This window comes from Tarenaya hassleriana, unplaced genomic scaffold (assembly GCF_000463585.1).
Source record: "Tarenaya hassleriana unplaced genomic scaffold, ASM46358v1 Cleome82, whole genome shotgun sequence".
Classification (NCBI taxonomy): Eukaryota; Viridiplantae; Streptophyta; class Magnoliopsida; order Brassicales; family Cleomaceae; genus Tarenaya; species Tarenaya hassleriana.
In genome coordinates this window covers 195,797-211,915 of record NW_010970652.1, presented here as the reverse complement: position 1 = coordinate 211,915, position 16,119 = coordinate 195,797, and the positions used below count along the sequence as shown (strand labels likewise).

Below are 16,119 nucleotides of genomic sequence, written 5' to 3'. Positions count from 1 at the left end.
TATATACACACATATATATATATATATATATATATATATATATAATATGAATGTTCGGTGAGTTTCAACTATCTTTTTACCAAAATTATTCTTTTCAAGCTACATCAATAAAAGTCTCCCTCTATGAAGCTACCAAGTTGTATCGTGTACCCATCACGTGTAGGAATGATGATATTTATTTATATATGAGAACCAATACAAAATTAAATTAATTTAATTCCTGTACGATTGGCTGTAATTATATATATATAATATGCTATGCATTTGGATCGCTAGATAACGGATGAGAAGTAGCGAATTTGTCTACATTTACCAACCACAAGAGACGAAGCATATTGAAATCAATTTAGGTATTGGTGGTTCAGACAACCGAATATATAATTAAAGCTTGTATATTTTTTAATTATGCATAAATTCTCTTAGTTAAAAAAAATATTTAAAAATTCAAATAATGATTTTTTGGGTTATCTCATCAACCGTTTGCTTACGCATTTTAAGTCAAATTATCCATTTCAAATATTATGGTCTAATTGTAATTGTTCCTGAAATATCTACGGTTTTTAAGAAATTAGAAAATTCAATTTGGTTTCAGAGACCGCATAGTCTAGGAACAAAAAAAAAGTTATAATTTACATCATGCAAAATATTATATTACAAATTATAGAAAAATAGTTTAAAAAACTTCAAATTTATATAAAAATGAGAAATATTAAGACTAAAATAGGATGCTTCATTACGACCTTCTTGACTAATAGTTGGATATATAATTGAATGGAATGAAAGATTGTGCATATGAATAAATACGTAATATTAGATAAGTCCAAAGAGTGTAAATAATTTTTTTTGCATAAAAAAATAAAAAAAATTATATATATAGAAAACCATTACACTGAAAAAGTAAAAAAAAATATATATATAGATATAAGAATTAAAATAATTGGGCTTTGAGATAAAGATCAAATTCTTTGCTTAGGGTTTCAAATAAAATAAGTATACGTATTAATTAGTGGTTAAATCAACATAATTACAACCAACCAAAGGAGAACTAAAAAGGACGAAGGAAACGTCAAAGAAATTAAAAGGGGGGGGGGGATAAATCCACGGGAGAGCGAGGGGCCCACGAAGCATGCAGAGGCTGGCGCGTTGACTTCAAACGCTATGCATCGGCGCGTCGTCGCTTTCGTCAAGTAGGAGCGAGAGGACCGGGCACTGTCAAACGAGCTCTTTGCGCTCTCTCTCTAGAGCCGCTCTAACGACGATGGCCTGAGAGAGAGACAGAACAGAGAGAGAGAGAGAGAGAGAGAGAGAGAGAGAGAGAGAGAGAGAGAGAGAGAGAGAGAGATCAAAACCAGTCAAGCGAGCTGTTTTTGGGACGAGAGACCGAGGAATCAGAGAGAGAAAGGTATTATATTTTTTGTTTTCGGATACTCTCTGCATTTCCATTTCTTCTGTATTTACGTTTTTCTAAAAGCTAACAACGAAAAGATACCACAACGACGAAATCTAGAGACCTTTTCTTTTTCTTCTTCTTCTTCTTCTTCCTCTTTGGCAATGTCCTTTTAATCGCTTTGGAGTCCGTTGTACTTGCATTCTGACGAGCTTCATCGTATCGTGTTTCTCGAATGATGTTAGATGCTTTGCACTTGAATCTGATATGGGTTGTCTGTGTTTCTCTCTTTGATTCGTTGATTCGTTTTTCGTCATTTCTCTTAATTTTTGCCTGGTGGTACTATTCGATTTGTCACATGTTCATATGGTTCTTATGCGCATTTTCTTTGGCGATTTGGCCTACGCAGTAGTGATAATTTCATAGGCAGCTTAGTGAGAAGGTTTCCATGTAACCTGGCTTGTGGGTTTTGTTGTCTCACCGGAGTAATAGTTCTTGCTTGGTAGGTAAGCGGACAAATCTCTGAAGATGACGAAAGTGTGTCCTGAGATGACGCTGTCTGAAGCAGTTCTTCCGGTATCAGCGGATGTTAGTTTTGCATCTAACCATTTTCCAAAGTACAAGTTTGGACCTGACAATCAGATCGTGGAAGAACCAAAGGAAGATGAAAAGGGTCCTTCCGTGAAAGAAATCGTTGAGAAGGAGACCGAGCAACTATCTGAGCAGCACAAGCGCCTTTCTGTTCGTGATCTCGCTAGTAAATTTGACAAGAACTTGACCGCTGCTGCGAATTTGACCGATGAGGTTCCAAAAACGTTCTCCACTTTACATTTTCATTCAGGTTTCTAGTTTCCACGCTTGATTGAAGTACATGTCTCTGTGCCAAATGGAGCATCTCATGGACTGAACTATCAGCATGTCTCAATGGAAAATCTTCTATCCCAGACCTTGTTTGCCCGATCGTTTCGATTCAAAGGTTGATTCTTTTCTTTCTTGTTTGATCTTCCTGTGATTTCAGGCAAAGCTGAGAGAGGTGGCTTCTTTGGAGGGACATGTCATGTTGAAGAAACTAAGGGATGCTTTAGAATCTCTGAGAGGCTGCATGGCCGGACAAAACAAGGAAGATGTCGAGAAAGCTATCTCCATGGTTACCTTTTTCCACACAAATTCAACCGTTATCTGTTCTGCAATAGTGTCTTCAGTCAAAATAGACATCCGTCTCTTCGTTCTCGAGAGGCATAATTGCGAAAACCACACGGTTTTCACAATATGCACCACATGTTTTCGGTTCATCTCTTTCTGGATCAAGTGTATGACCGTATGAATAGAAATGAGAAAGCCTTTGTCTTTGTAGGTTGAGGCTCTAGCCGTCAAGTTAACTCAGAACGAAGGTGAACTGCTACAAGAAAAATTCCAAGTGAAAAAGCTAGCAAACTTCCTCAAGCAGGTCTTTTACCAAAGCGCCTGCCTTTTCCTTTTTTCGTATTTAACACCCTCATTAGTCTCATTACAATCTTTGCTAAGATTATACATCTGATTTATGTTGTTGTCATGTTTTCAGGCTTCAGAAGATGCAAAGAAACTGGTAAACCAGGAAAAGTCATTTGCTTGTGCCGAGATTGAAAGTGCTCGGGCTGTTGTTCACAGGCTTGGAGATGCCTTTACGGAACAGGAGCGGAGTTCTGAAGCTTCTAAAACTCAGGGGCCTGTAAGAATCTGCTCGTTTCTTCCTCGTCATAGTTCTATATTTAGACATTAGAAACATTAATATTCTGATCTTATGATTTTGTCTCACAGGATGTGGAGAAACTAGTAGAGGAGGTTCAGGAGGCCAGACGGATCAAAAGGATGCATCAACCGACCAAGGTGCACCAAATGCCTATTTGTTCGAAACCCTTTCTTGATCCGATGTTTAATGTGTAAAACCATAAATGTTATGAAGTATTGAATTGTAAATACAGGTGATGGATATGCAACATGAGCTTCGTGCTTTGAGAAATCAAATCCGAGAGAAGTCCGTAAACTCGGTTAAGCTTCAGAAGGAGGTACAAGTTTTTTTACGACGTATTTTCTTCTTTGTTCTTCCTCTAATGACGAATGCCTTTGCTATTAAATCACAAATTTCTGTAGATTGCGATAGTCAAGAGGACCGACGAGTCCAAGTCCCATCTGTATGCTCTAGATGGCAAACAAAGTCTTGGGTCGTTCTTGAGAATTCGTTCTTGCTCAGATAACGCTCCAAATATTTCCGAATGTTCAGTCCAGTGGTACCGTGCTGCATCGGAGACTAGTAGAAGAGAAGCTATATCTGGTAGTTTTGGCATTATCTACTGCCTCTGTCATTTGGTTTTACATGTCTTATCGCATAGCAATGGCTGCGAAAATATAAAATCTCCCGGACCGCATGTTATGTAATGGAATCTGTTTTGATGCAAATGATGTGTTTCGGTAATGAAAGTCGTAACCTTTTCAGCTGTGATGTGGTTCAGGTGTTATAGATTTGAGATTTATGGATTCCAAATTTATGAACTTTTACCTTGGATGGTTTGTATTTACATCTCAGGTGCCAACCGAACGGTATATGCTCCGGAACCATTTGATGTCGGGCGAGTTCTGCAGGCAGACGTCTGTTTTAATGGGCAGAAAGTTACCTTAACGACCGACAGTCCAATCGATCCCGGTTAGTTTTTACGGATATTATTTCATTGGTCCCCTTTGTGAAATCTTTGTTGAATGCGCACGATGGAAGCTGATTACTCGGAGATTGCTTTACATATTTACAACAGCCGCCGGATTGCAATCCCACGTCGAGTCTCTCATGCGTAAATCTCACAGCGAATTCAACGTAACAACTTTATCCGAGAATCCTTGATTTTCCCTTGATCGTTTTTTGCATAAACCTTGTCTTGATTTAACAAAAAAAAGCAAATTTGTATATGTTCGTCTCTTCCTCAGGTGGTTATTTCGCAGATGAATGGCCAAGATCATGCCTCAAGATCCAATCATGTACTTAGCATTGGAAAGATGAGGATAAAGCTGTGTAGGGGATGGATCACCAAATCCAGAGAAATATATTCCACCTTCATGCAGGTATCTGAAACCGAGGCTTTATTCGTAGAACGTTCTTTTCTTGATCTGAATGAATGGATATTTTATCGCGAATTTTCATATCGGTTATCGGTTTTTTCTGCATACTTAGCTCTGCGGGGTGAGAGGAAAGGCTAATGCTCCTGCCAAGGCATTGTTCTGGCAGCCCAGGAAGGGTCTAACCTTCGTGCTAACGTTCGAGTCAGAGAAAGATCGTAATGCGGCCATTGTACTCGCCCGGAAATACGCCTTTGACTGCAACGTAAGCAACTAACCCGAAATCCATCCATCACTTGTATGCCTTGGAAATGCTTTCAACATGATATATTCAGACAGTGTCCCATGGTTTTGGCCCTTTGGTTTGGATGGGATAAAGTTTTCACTTTGAGACAGTGAATATCAGAATATGTGTTGTGTAATGCTTTGATTAAATCATGCAGGTCACTTTGGTCGGACCGGATGACTGATGGAGCGAACGCGTTATGTTGTTAACCAACTGAAATTTTTCTTCTTCTTCTTACGATTCAGCATTTGCGTGTGGCTGGAGCACCATTGTTGAAAAACGGTGCAAGTTTGGCTTCTTCTTCTTCTTCCTCCACTGATGATCATGTTTTGCTGCATAGTTTTAGGCAGCAATCTGTTCTCTTTCCACTTTTGTCTGATCCCCCAACCCGCAGTTTGATCTGGTTGGAATTTTTTCTTGTTTGATTTGTTTGTTTTGTACCCAACATTGCTGATCAGCTTATCAGTGTGAGAGAATGGAATTCAGATTTTTATTGTATGTATTATCTATGTTGTCTCCTAACATCAATGGAGCTTCATGAACATGCCGCCATCATCATCATCATCATCATCGGGAAGAACAGAGGCAGCACCAGGATATATGTACGGCCTGGACAGGAATGGGAGGTGGGGCTTTAGCTTCTGATTCGATATTGCCTTTCAACCTTACCTCACGCAAGTTTCACCATTTCTTACAGCTGATCCTCCGATGTGGTACCAAACCCATGAAATTGCACCACGTGTGGAATTTCTTCATCATTGTAAATCCACCATCTTTAATGCGGAAAACAATCCCCCAGATTCATCAGTCTCTGTTTTCATTTGTTCCTCGGATCCAATCTTGTTTAGCAATGACGAGACCAAAAGCTTGAACTGATAACTGTAGCACAGGAAGGGGGCCATTCCAGAAAACAGAAATCGCTCCGGGGAGGAAGACGGTCAGAGACCCGGGCATTTTACTCAAATGAGCCAATTGGGTCGCAGCAATTTCACGGGTACACCACCGAAAACATAACGTATTAAATTTTTTTCAAAAGACTGAATTATCCTTAATGAATACGTGATATTTGTCTGCTCGAAAACAAGTTTGTTATTACGACTTCATAATTAATTCTAAATACAGTTACAATTGATTCTAAACAAGGTGACAAAAAATTCATCTGTCGAATTAAAAAAAAAACTATATTTTTTTTACACTTTCATCTTCATACGATCATAACTACTACTTATTTATATGTTAGTCGTAATAAGATCGCAAATAAATGAAAAAAAAAAAGATATTTCGGACTTTTTCAACCGAAAAATAGTGTAAAAGTTAAATTTTTTTTTTGTTTTTTAGGTGTACGCATGAAATTGCTGCGACCCAGATGGCTCATTTGAGTAAAATGTCCAGAGACGCAGTATGATACGACATCGTTTTATGTTTTTTGTTCTTGTTTTTTATGATACAACTCATTTATAGTTGTGTGAGAGAGGGCAAATTTTCTAAAATGCACGACCTGCGTCGCACGAATTTCAGGCGTACACCAGCAAAACAAGGACGGAAAATTTTAACAAATTGTACACCATTATTTTACCAAAATTACTTAAATATCCCTGTTTTGAAAAAGTCAAAAATACACTCAAAAGTGAAATTAAACACACGTGGACTTTTTATTTGAAAAAGTACTTTTGCCCCGAAACTCTCGTCCGTCATCTCTCCCCTTCGCTTCCTGTTATATCGTTCCCTTTAGGGCACCTCCATTGTTACAGATTTTTGAGCTTTTGGAGCGATTTTTGCGTCGTTTTTTTTTGGACGATTGATGGAAAAATCTACTTATAAGGTACCATAGCTATAAATCCTAATCAATTTCGTCTATTATCATTCTATTTTTAAAATTATATGCTTTGATATGGGTGTAGGGTATGAAATCCGAAAACTGATTTTGGGTTTAGGAGATGATGAATAATGTTGGTTTTTACAGAAAAATGGATGGTATTGAAGATTTGTATATATGTGTGTGTGTAAGGTATGATGGTATTTGGGAAAGAAATGAAGATGGATTGTATGAATGGAAAAGAGATGAAGATAAAACCAAGACAATATGCATTTGTAACAAAGCAAGTGAAGTGGAAGTGTCTGTTGTCAGCTAAATGTTGGCTCAGAAGAGCCAAATTAAGTTTCATACCAATAGTTATGGACGGTAATCGACTAGAATATATAGTCGATGATATGGGGGTTAAATCTTTTATGTTTAGCAAAATCAATGGGAGACGAGGATAGTTATATGTTGAGTGGAAGGATCTTGATGCAAATCTTGAATCTCATACTTGTGTAGGTGAAGTTGAGGTAGGAGTTGATTTTCATGGTGAAAAAGGAAAAGGGGTTATTAATGGTAGGTGTTTAGTTGTTGATTCTATGTTGAGAGAAGAAGAAAGGGAACAAAATCTTGTTGAATGGACTTATGGTTCGTATGGGGTTGAGCATGAGACTTTGCATGAAGATATACGACATGAGAGTGAAGTGATTGTTACGATTGAGGATATTACGACTGAGTTAGGTGAAGCAGTGATTGTTACGACTGGTGATATTGCAGTTGAAGATACGACTCAGTTTGGTAATGAATTGATTATTGCAACTGGTGATATTGCAGTTGAAGATACGACTGGGAATGATTGTCAAAGGCATGCAAAAGGCAACGAAGGTTTCTCATTCGAAGATAGATTGGGTTTTACCGTGGGTAAAGAGTTTGTGAATAAGGATGACTTAAAAATGAAGGTAATGAAAGCTTCACATGATGCATGCTTTGGATACTACGTATATAAGTCAGAACCACATTTATGGGAAGCAAGATGTCGATTTCGAAGAAAAGGTTGTATGTGGAAAGTGCGAGCAGTGGTTAAAAAGAAATATGAGAATTTTATGGTTACGAAGCATGTGAATATTCATACATGTTCACCGGTGCTACAATCAGAAGAAAAAGAAAGGAAAACAAAGGTAGGAAGTGTAGAGATGGTTGTAGCGTATCTGAAAAGGCATTATGCGAGTCAAGTTGATCTTCCAAGAGTGAAAAGAATAATGTCTTTGGTAAGTAAAGCTTATAAATGCAAGATGTCTTATATTACGGCATGGAGAGGGAGACAACAAGCTCAAAATATTGTTTGGGGAAATCCGGTGGAGAATTATAATAGGCTTCCGAGTTATTTTCATATGTTGAAGGAAAAAAATGAAGGTACGATAGCGGATATACAATTGGAAGATGACGGGAAAACTTTTAAGTATGTTTTTTTTGCTTTGAGTGTTTGTATCAAAGGGTGGTGTGCAATGCGGAAAGTGATTGTCGTAGAGGCGACATCTCTTGAAACAGCATATAAAGGATTCTTGATTGTCGCCACAGCCCAAGACGGTAACCGAAATTTGTATCCTCTAGCTTGGGGGATAGTTGATACAGAAAATGATGTTTCATGGAATTGGTTTATGAAAAAATTGGTAGAAGTGATTCCTGATAGCAATGACATGGTTGTGATCTCCGATCGACATCAAAGCATATCAAATGTTGTTCGTGATGTGTACAAAAGAGCTAAACATGCATATTGTGCATATCACATCTCCCAAAACATCAAGACACTAGTGAACAAAGGAGTACGAGGTAAAAGGAACAAAAATGGAGATAGTGTTGCTGGGATTTTCTATAAATGTGCTGAGAGTTACACAGAAAAAGAGTTCACAGTTCTGTGGGGTGAATTCTGTGACAGGTGCGACTTGATTACAATGTAAATATTGTTGGATTACGACTTATATAAATTTTTGAACAGCTTTTGAATGTTTTTATGTACAGGTTTCCGAAAGTTGCTGAATATTTGAAGAAGAGTGTTGAACCTGTTAAATGGGCAAGATGTTATTTTCCGGGAGAAAGATACAACCTATTGACAACTAATGGTGCGGAGACAATCAATTCTGTATTGAGGAAGGCGAGAACGTTACCTTTGCTCGGTTTGATTGACGTGATTGTGGATAAAACAGTGGAATGGTGGTGTAAACGCAGGGCATGCGCATTTTCAAGTACACAACAACTAACACCATATGTGGAGAAGGAATTGCATAAGCGGTATAGAACTTCCAATGTATTTACTATTCGAGAGATAAATCGCAATTGGAAAGAATACGAAGTCACTGATGATAGTGGGAAAACATATTTCGTTGATCTACAAAAGAAGTCTTGCGATTGCAGAGTGTGGGATGTTGATAAATATCCATGTTCTCATGCAATAAAAGCTGTGCATGAACATGGTGAAAAAGACAAGTTATTTGACTATTGTTCACCATATTATATAAGGGCAACATGGGAATGAGCGTATGTTGATATCATATATCCAGTATCTGATATTTCTCACTGGAATATCCCTGAGCATGTAGCGGAGATGAAAGTGGATCCTCCTATTTTAAGACAACGAGGTGTTGGTCGACCGATAACGAGTCGAATCAGAAGTGCCGGAGAAAAACGCCGAAAGAAAAGAAGATCAAGGACAAGTTCTCATTCATCTTCTTCATCAATAAGTCCATTCTAGCTTAAGCTTCAAAGGGCGAGTCATACTTACCTGCTGCGATCATACCGGCAATAATCAATTTCTTCATATATTCACCTTGGCCTTCAATCACTTTCTGCAAGTTGGTTTCAGTCTCAACCAATTTTTGACCCAAAAACTGAATCTTTCCTTTCATTTGTCTCACTTCAGCCCTCAATTTGTTCAAATCTCAACTACAGACTTCTTCTTCTTCTTCTTCTTCTTCTTCTTCTTCTTCTTCTTCTTCTTCTTCTTCTTCTTCTTCTTCTTCTTCATCATTATCGGTTACTGGTCTTTTCCCTTTATCAGTTTTCTCTCTCTTTTTATCCCACTTCCGAGGTGAAGCAGGTGGTTTCCTCTTCTTTTGCTGAAGCATCATTGGTACTTCAACTCGAGATTTCACATCAGCCTCGAGTATATCCTTCCATTTCACAGATTTTGGATCCTCAATCAAATGAGCAATCCAACTATCAACCACCTCATCAAAATTATCTTTGATTTCCAAACCATCAAGCAAAGATGTTTCACCGTGTTCTGGGAACAAAATGCTCACAATATCCTGAAAAATGAAATTGTTCAAACTTAATTCGAGTTTAAAAGCCTATACCTTTTTAACATTGCTAACACTTTATAACCCTTAGTAGAAACAAACCTGTGTCCTGCCGATCATTGTTAATCCTTGTTTGATACCATATTTTTTTTTCGGGATGAAACATCTCTTACACATCCGATGACATGTTTCTGTCACATTACCTTCCGGTCTCACTACGTTATACCATCCACCAGAACGAAGTTTAAGAATACATTCGAACGACAACATCTGCAAAAACAACCACAAATTATTAATAATCAGATTCTTCAACAACTTTGTATTAATTTAAACGACTTACCGTGAGTGGAATTATAAATCCTGGTAAGTTCCATTGATTGACTGGTTTCCGATGCTTGTTCAAATAATTTAGAATAAATCCATGAACAGATTTGAAGGTGAACGTTCCCCAAGGGAATTGTTCACAATCCTCGACGCTATTAACAATCCTCAACAACAACGGATTGACGTATTCTGAATGTTGATGTCCAATCACATAGCTAAGAAGCAAGAGATACGCCATCTTCAATCCGTCTTCCTTGTCATCTTTTGTCAATTGCCCAAATTTATCCATCACATCTCCTTTCGTAACCTTCTCAAAGCTGTCTTGACCAAAATATTTTCTATAGAAATCAATCCCTCCATATTCCTCCAAATTTTCTGGTAATGGAGAGCACTTTAGGCCGCTGAGAAGAGCATGCTCCCACAACGAGTATCTAATAGGATAGCCGTTAATGACGAACCATAACTCATCATCTTTCTTCGTCTTCACTACCCGATTAATGAGTGCAACCATTAAGCTCATTTTCAGCGACTGCTTCTTCTTCATGTGAAATATGTGCCTAAATGGCGATTCTTCCGTGAAATACCTCATTTCCCCCTCAGTCAAATACTTCTCCAAATAATTCCACTGCTTCTATATAAAAACATTTTGATGACAACTTCACCGCAATCTTGTTCATGTCATCGAATTCATAATAGAATTCTGTTTTCGGTATATCATACATCTGCAATAACACACATATTCATTAAATATATAACAGATTTCGTAACTTATTCACTACCAGTATGTATTAGCTACTTAGTATCAGACACTTTCCAAATTTTAAGTTACAATGTAATTACAACAAAAATTCATAACTCGAACGAAAACTGAACTCACTATTATTACTTATTTACTACTTCGTATCAGCCAATTCGCAAAATCTAATTAAATTACAATCTGAATGATTTTTTTATTTACTACTTCGTATCAAAGACTATTCAAATTTTATGTTTTAATCTTCTAAATATTTGAATGAAAGTTGATTTCGCGCTTTGTATTTTATTCAGATAAAATTGTTTTTAAAATGAAAACTTAAACCTATTTTTTAAACAAATTTAACTTAAATTCAAACTCAAATCGAAATATCTTACATGTGTTTCAGGAGAAGCTTTCGTTGATTTTTCAGGAGAAGCATCTGGGCCAGTAGAACAACCTCCCTCACTCGACGACCGAGACTCCATTTCCTTCGTTCGTCTTCGGTCCAGATACCTTGCGTTCCTTCGTTCTTGTCTTCCTTCCTTCGGTTATCGGTTTCGCTTTCAGTTGAACCTCCCGAACTTATCGATTTCAGACGGTTGAAAAGATGACACCCTTCATCAGAAGAAGCAACATCTTCTTCTTCGGTTTCAATCGAGTGAGAAGAAGCGACTAGGTTGCTTGATTCCTGGCTGGGTTTCGATTTCTAACGGGATTGCAAGATTTCCAGCGAGTCGCTCGATTTCCGGTTGAGTCGCCTTCTGCGTGTGACGGTAAAAAGCTAGGGTTTTTTTTCCAGATTTCCCCCCTTTTTACCATCTTTATCGACAGATTTTAGGGTAATACTTATACGTGCACACACACGTTTTTTCATTAAGGGGTTTAGGGTCATTTCCAGTTTTTTTAAGAGTATAGAAGTCATTTGTTAATTGTTTATATTTTTCAGGTGTACCCTGAAATTATTGCGACGCACATAGTGTATTTGAGAAAAAAGGCCCAGCCAATGTCCCTCTCTCCTTTTGTCCTTATCATACCCATCACTACAACGAACAGAGGGTTTTCTTACTCAAATGACCCACTTGGGTCGCAACTATTTCAGCGTACACCACCGAAAAAAACAATTTTTTTTTTCAATTTTAACCCACTTTTCGGTTGAAAAAGTCTGAAATACCCTTTTCTTTTTATTTTTTGCGACCTTATTACGGCTAACATATAACTGATATACAACTAAAATAAGACAGATGATTTTTTTGCCACCTTTTTTAGAATCAATTGTAACTTTTTTGCCACCTTTTTTAGAATTAATTACAAGTCGTAATAACGGAGTTGTTTTCGAACGGATAAATATCGTGTATTCTATAAGGGTAATTTCGTCTTTTAAAAAAAATTAATGTGTTATGTTTTTTGTGGTGTACGCGTGAAATAGTTGCGACCCGACCCAAGTGGGTCATTTGAGTAAAAAACCCCGAACAGAGACACGGCATAAAATAAAAAACCAAACATACATAGCTACAAACATGAACGAAGCTAGAAGAAAACCCAGTGAGAGAAACCACAGAACCAAACGAAAAGCTTTCGACTTTCGGTGACAATGGTCACTGATACGTCGGTTGAGAATTTAGAGGGAAAAAAAGCTCGAGTTTGAGAGTCAAGAGCTTATTTTGATGAACTTGAGAAGCGAGAGAGGGCTCGAATGAAATCAGAAGCAGGGACTAGACGCTTGTATCAGCAACTCTTCTCTACGCCTTGTTCCACCTCTGTCATGGCTCTGTTATTTGCTCTTTCCAGACTTATAAAACAGAGCATGAGAGAAACGGTATTCATTCCAGTTTGTAATTAGTATACCAATAATCCGGTATAGGTTTAGAATATCTTCGATTGATTTTATTGTTTTCCCACACCTTTTGTGTTGTTAAAGGTTTGTTAGAGGTTGTTAGAGGGTCGCTTGCTGTATAAATACACATGTACTATTGCATTGGAAATTAGAGAAAATTTTTGCATTCTGGCGTTTGTTCTATTTTCCATTGCTTGTTCATTACAAGTTGTTATGGTATCAGAGCAATAACGTTTTTCTCCCGCTGCATTCCTTTCTCTCTCTTTGGATCTCTCTATCCCTTCTCTTCTTTTCAGTCATGGCTGCTGAATCTTCCTCTGTTCCTTCTGATATTTCGCCATCTTCCTCTTCGCCTCTTGACCCTTATGCGAACCCATTGTATCTCCATGCTGCGGATTCATCGAGCATCTCTCTGGTCTCTGAGAAACTTCTTGGTGAGGTAAACTATAACCTCTGGTCTCGTTCTATTATTAAGGGATTGATTGCTAAGAACAAGTTGGACTTCATTTATGGCACCATACCAAAACCTGCTGCAAATCATAATGATCTTGGAGCTTGGCTCCGCTGTAATGCCCTGGTTGGTAACTGGATAACCAATTCCCTTGCTCCTGATGTTGCGAGTTTGGTTATGACTATTGACGATGCTCATGAAATCTGGTCAGTCCTTGAAATCAGCTATAAGCAGAAGAATGACTCTAAAATTTTTCATCTGGAACAACAATTAGAGTCTTTGCAACAGGGATCCTTGAGTCTCAGTGTTTTTTACACTAAGCTCAAAGCCTTATGGGAAGAACTTAAGATGTATGAACTCTACCCAGTATGCTCTTGTGGTGGTTGTTCCTGCCAAGCTAATAAGCAATTGATTGAAATTTGTGAGAAAAAGAAAGTGGTGAAATTTCTGATGAAGCTAAATGAGTTCTACCATCCGGCAAGGCGTCAGATATTAATGATGGATCCATTACCAAATATTACCAAATCCTACAGTATGGTGGCTCAAGAGGAGCAACATCGCCGTACTTTATCTCCTTCTGACCCTGTGGTCTTTCAAACCTCTGCTCAACCCTATTATAGACCCAGATCTTTTTCATCTCCCAAACCAAAACCTCTTTGTGCCCATTGCGGGATGACTGGCCATACTATTGCTCGTTGTTATAAATTACATGGGTATCCACCTTCTTCCAAACTTCCTTCTTCTTCTAAACCCCCTCTTCTACCCAAACCACACCCGGACACCCCTGTAAATCCCGTGAACATGGTCCATTCTGCGAACAAATCTGCTATACAGAGTCCTTCTATTACTCCAGGACAGTTTACACTAGAGCACGCTCAAGCATTATTCGATCAACTGCAAAATCAGTTCAAGCATCTTGGGATCTCCTCCACTGATTCACATGTTGCAGCCTCTGCCACCCAGCCCTCTCTGTCAGGTACCTGCTTTATTTCCCCAGCTGTTTTTTCAGCTACTCATCTAGTTACTCCACCTCCACCTTATATCTGGATAATAGATTCTGGAGCCAGCCATCATATTTGTTGTGACTTGCAATTGTTTTCTGCTATACAACTCATCTGTCCCATTCAAATTACTCTTCCGAATGGATCTTTAATCTCGGTTTCCCTTTCTGGGACCATTCACCTATCATCAGGATTGATTTTATAGTCTGTTCTGTATGTTCCTTCTTTTCGTTTTAATCTATTAAGTGTCAGCTCTTTAACTTCAAATACCTCTTGTGTTGTTTCTTTTTGTCATAACTCTTGCCTAATCAAGGACCCTACTCGGGCCTTGACGATTGGGAAGGGTAGGCAAGAAAACAACCTTTACCTTTTGGATGTGCAGGGATTTCAACCATCTGCTGTCTCTCTTCCACACTCCCTCTGCACAGCCATTTCTTCTGTCGAGTCTGCTGAAATTTGGCACTCACGTTTAGGCCATCCTTCGTTTCTGCGTGTCTCAGAGCTGGGCAAATCTTCACAGCTTCAGTTCACTCCCACTAAATCGACTCTTCCTCATTGCTCAGTTTGTCCTCTGGCCAAACAACGCAAGCTACCTTTTCCTTCTACTGGCAATATCTCTGCATCTGCTTTTGATTTAGTTCACTTAGATACTTGGGGGCCTTTTCACTTACCATCTGTACATGGATATCGCTATTTTCTTTCAATAGTTGATGATTGTACTAGAGTGACTTGGATATATATGCTTCGACATAAACATGATGCTGTGTCTCTTTTCCCTCAATTCTTGAATCATGTTTTCACTCAATATCATGTTAATGTTAAGGCTTTTCGTTCTGATAATGCTTCACAACTCGCATTTCCGAAACTAATTCAAGACAAAGGCCTTATACATTACAAATCCTGTCCATACACTTCCCAGCAAAATTCCGTCGTCGAGCGCAAACACCAGCACATTTTAAATGTTGCTCGCTCTCTTCTGTTTCAGTCCAATGTTCCATTAGAATACTGGAGTGAATGTGTTGAAACTGCAGTATATCTAATAAACCGAACTCCAACTCCCATTCTTCATCATAAATCTCCTTTTGAGTGTCTCACAAAACAGAAACCTTCATATTCTCATTTGAAGGTTTTCGGGTGTCTATGTTATGTTGCCACTCCTACACATACTAGACACAAGTTTTCTCCTCGAGCTACACCTCATGTCTTCATCGGTTATCCTTCCGGTGTTAAGGGATATAGGGTGCTCGATCTGAATTCCAATTCTATTTTGGTTTCTCGACATGTCATTTTTCATGAGGATGATTTTCCCTTTAAAAACAAGCCTCTGTCTCCTTCGACATTGTCATTTTTCCCCCAGTCCCTTCCCATTTCATTCTTTATGAGTCTAATGATATTGCTAGTCAACCCCTCTCTATGTCTTCAAATGCTCCTTCGACATCTGTGGCAGAAATTCCTTCTGTTTCCACATCTGAGTTACAAGCAGAAAACACTCGCAAGTCACAGCGATCCACTAAAGTTCCTACATACTTATCAGATTATCATTGTTATTTGATTGCCAATTCTCATCCCCCACCTGTTACATCTGTCACACCTTATCCCATTTCTTCTTTCTTATCTTATGATTCCCTTTCTGCTCCATACAAATCTTTTGCCTTGACCATTTCCACCGAAACAGAACCCCGCTCTTTCAAACAGGCTATAGCATGTGATCAGTGGAAAGCTGCCATGGTTCTTGAACTGGATGCGTTGTCTCGCAATAAGACTTGGGATATATGCTCTTTGCCAGCTGATAAAACACCTATTGGCTGTAAATGAGTTTTTAAAATAAAGCACAAAGCTGATGGCTCCATTGATAAGTACAAGGCACGTTTGGTGGCTAAGGGATATTCTCAACTCGAGGGAGTTGATTTTCTGGACACTTT

At 38.4% G+C, this 16,119-nt stretch overlaps 1 protein-coding gene across 3 annotated transcripts; it reads left to right on the top strand.

Annotated features, from left to right (window-relative positions):
* The first annotated feature begins 1,211 nt into the window (after positions 1-1,211).
* LOC104803222 (stomatal closure-related actin-binding protein 3-like) lies at positions 1,212-5,259 on the top strand. 3 transcript variants are annotated; one of them, XM_010527123.2, is made up of 13 exons: positions 1,212-1,402; positions 1,894-2,191; positions 2,406-2,534; positions 2,742-2,834; positions 2,949-3,095; positions 3,185-3,253; positions 3,349-3,432; positions 3,518-3,698; positions 3,951-4,067; positions 4,174-4,232; positions 4,343-4,477; positions 4,587-4,736; positions 4,915-5,259. In XM_010527123.2, exons 2-13 carry the CDS (start codon positions 1,916-1,918, stop codon positions 4,939-4,941), a joined length of 1,467 nt encoding a protein of 488 aa, XP_010525425.1. In that variant the 5' UTR covers positions 1,212-1,402; positions 1,894-1,915; the 3' UTR covers positions 4,942-5,259. The 3 variants fall into 3 exon arrangements, with proteins under 3 accessions (XP_010525425.1, XP_010525426.1, XP_010525427.1); XM_010527124.2 differs by having other exon boundaries at positions 1,880-2,191; XM_010527125.2 differs by lacking the exon at positions 1,212-1,402 and adding an exon at positions 1,461-1,627.
* The last annotated feature ends 10,860 nt before the right edge of the window (positions 5,260-16,119 follow it).

Coding starts and splice junctions, on each gene's coding strand:
- LOC104803222 (XM_010527123.2), top strand. CDS start 1,916: ATGACGAAAGTGTGTCCTGAGATGACGCTGTCTGAAGCAGTTCTTCCG. Junction 2,192..2,405: donor CTGCGAATTTGACCGATGAG/GTTCCAAAAACG, acceptor CTGTGATTTCAG/GCAAAGCTGAGAGAGGTGGC. Junction 4,737..4,914: donor AATACGCCTTTGACTGCAAC/GTAAGCAACTAA, acceptor TAAATCATGCAG/GTCACTTTGGTCGGACCGGA.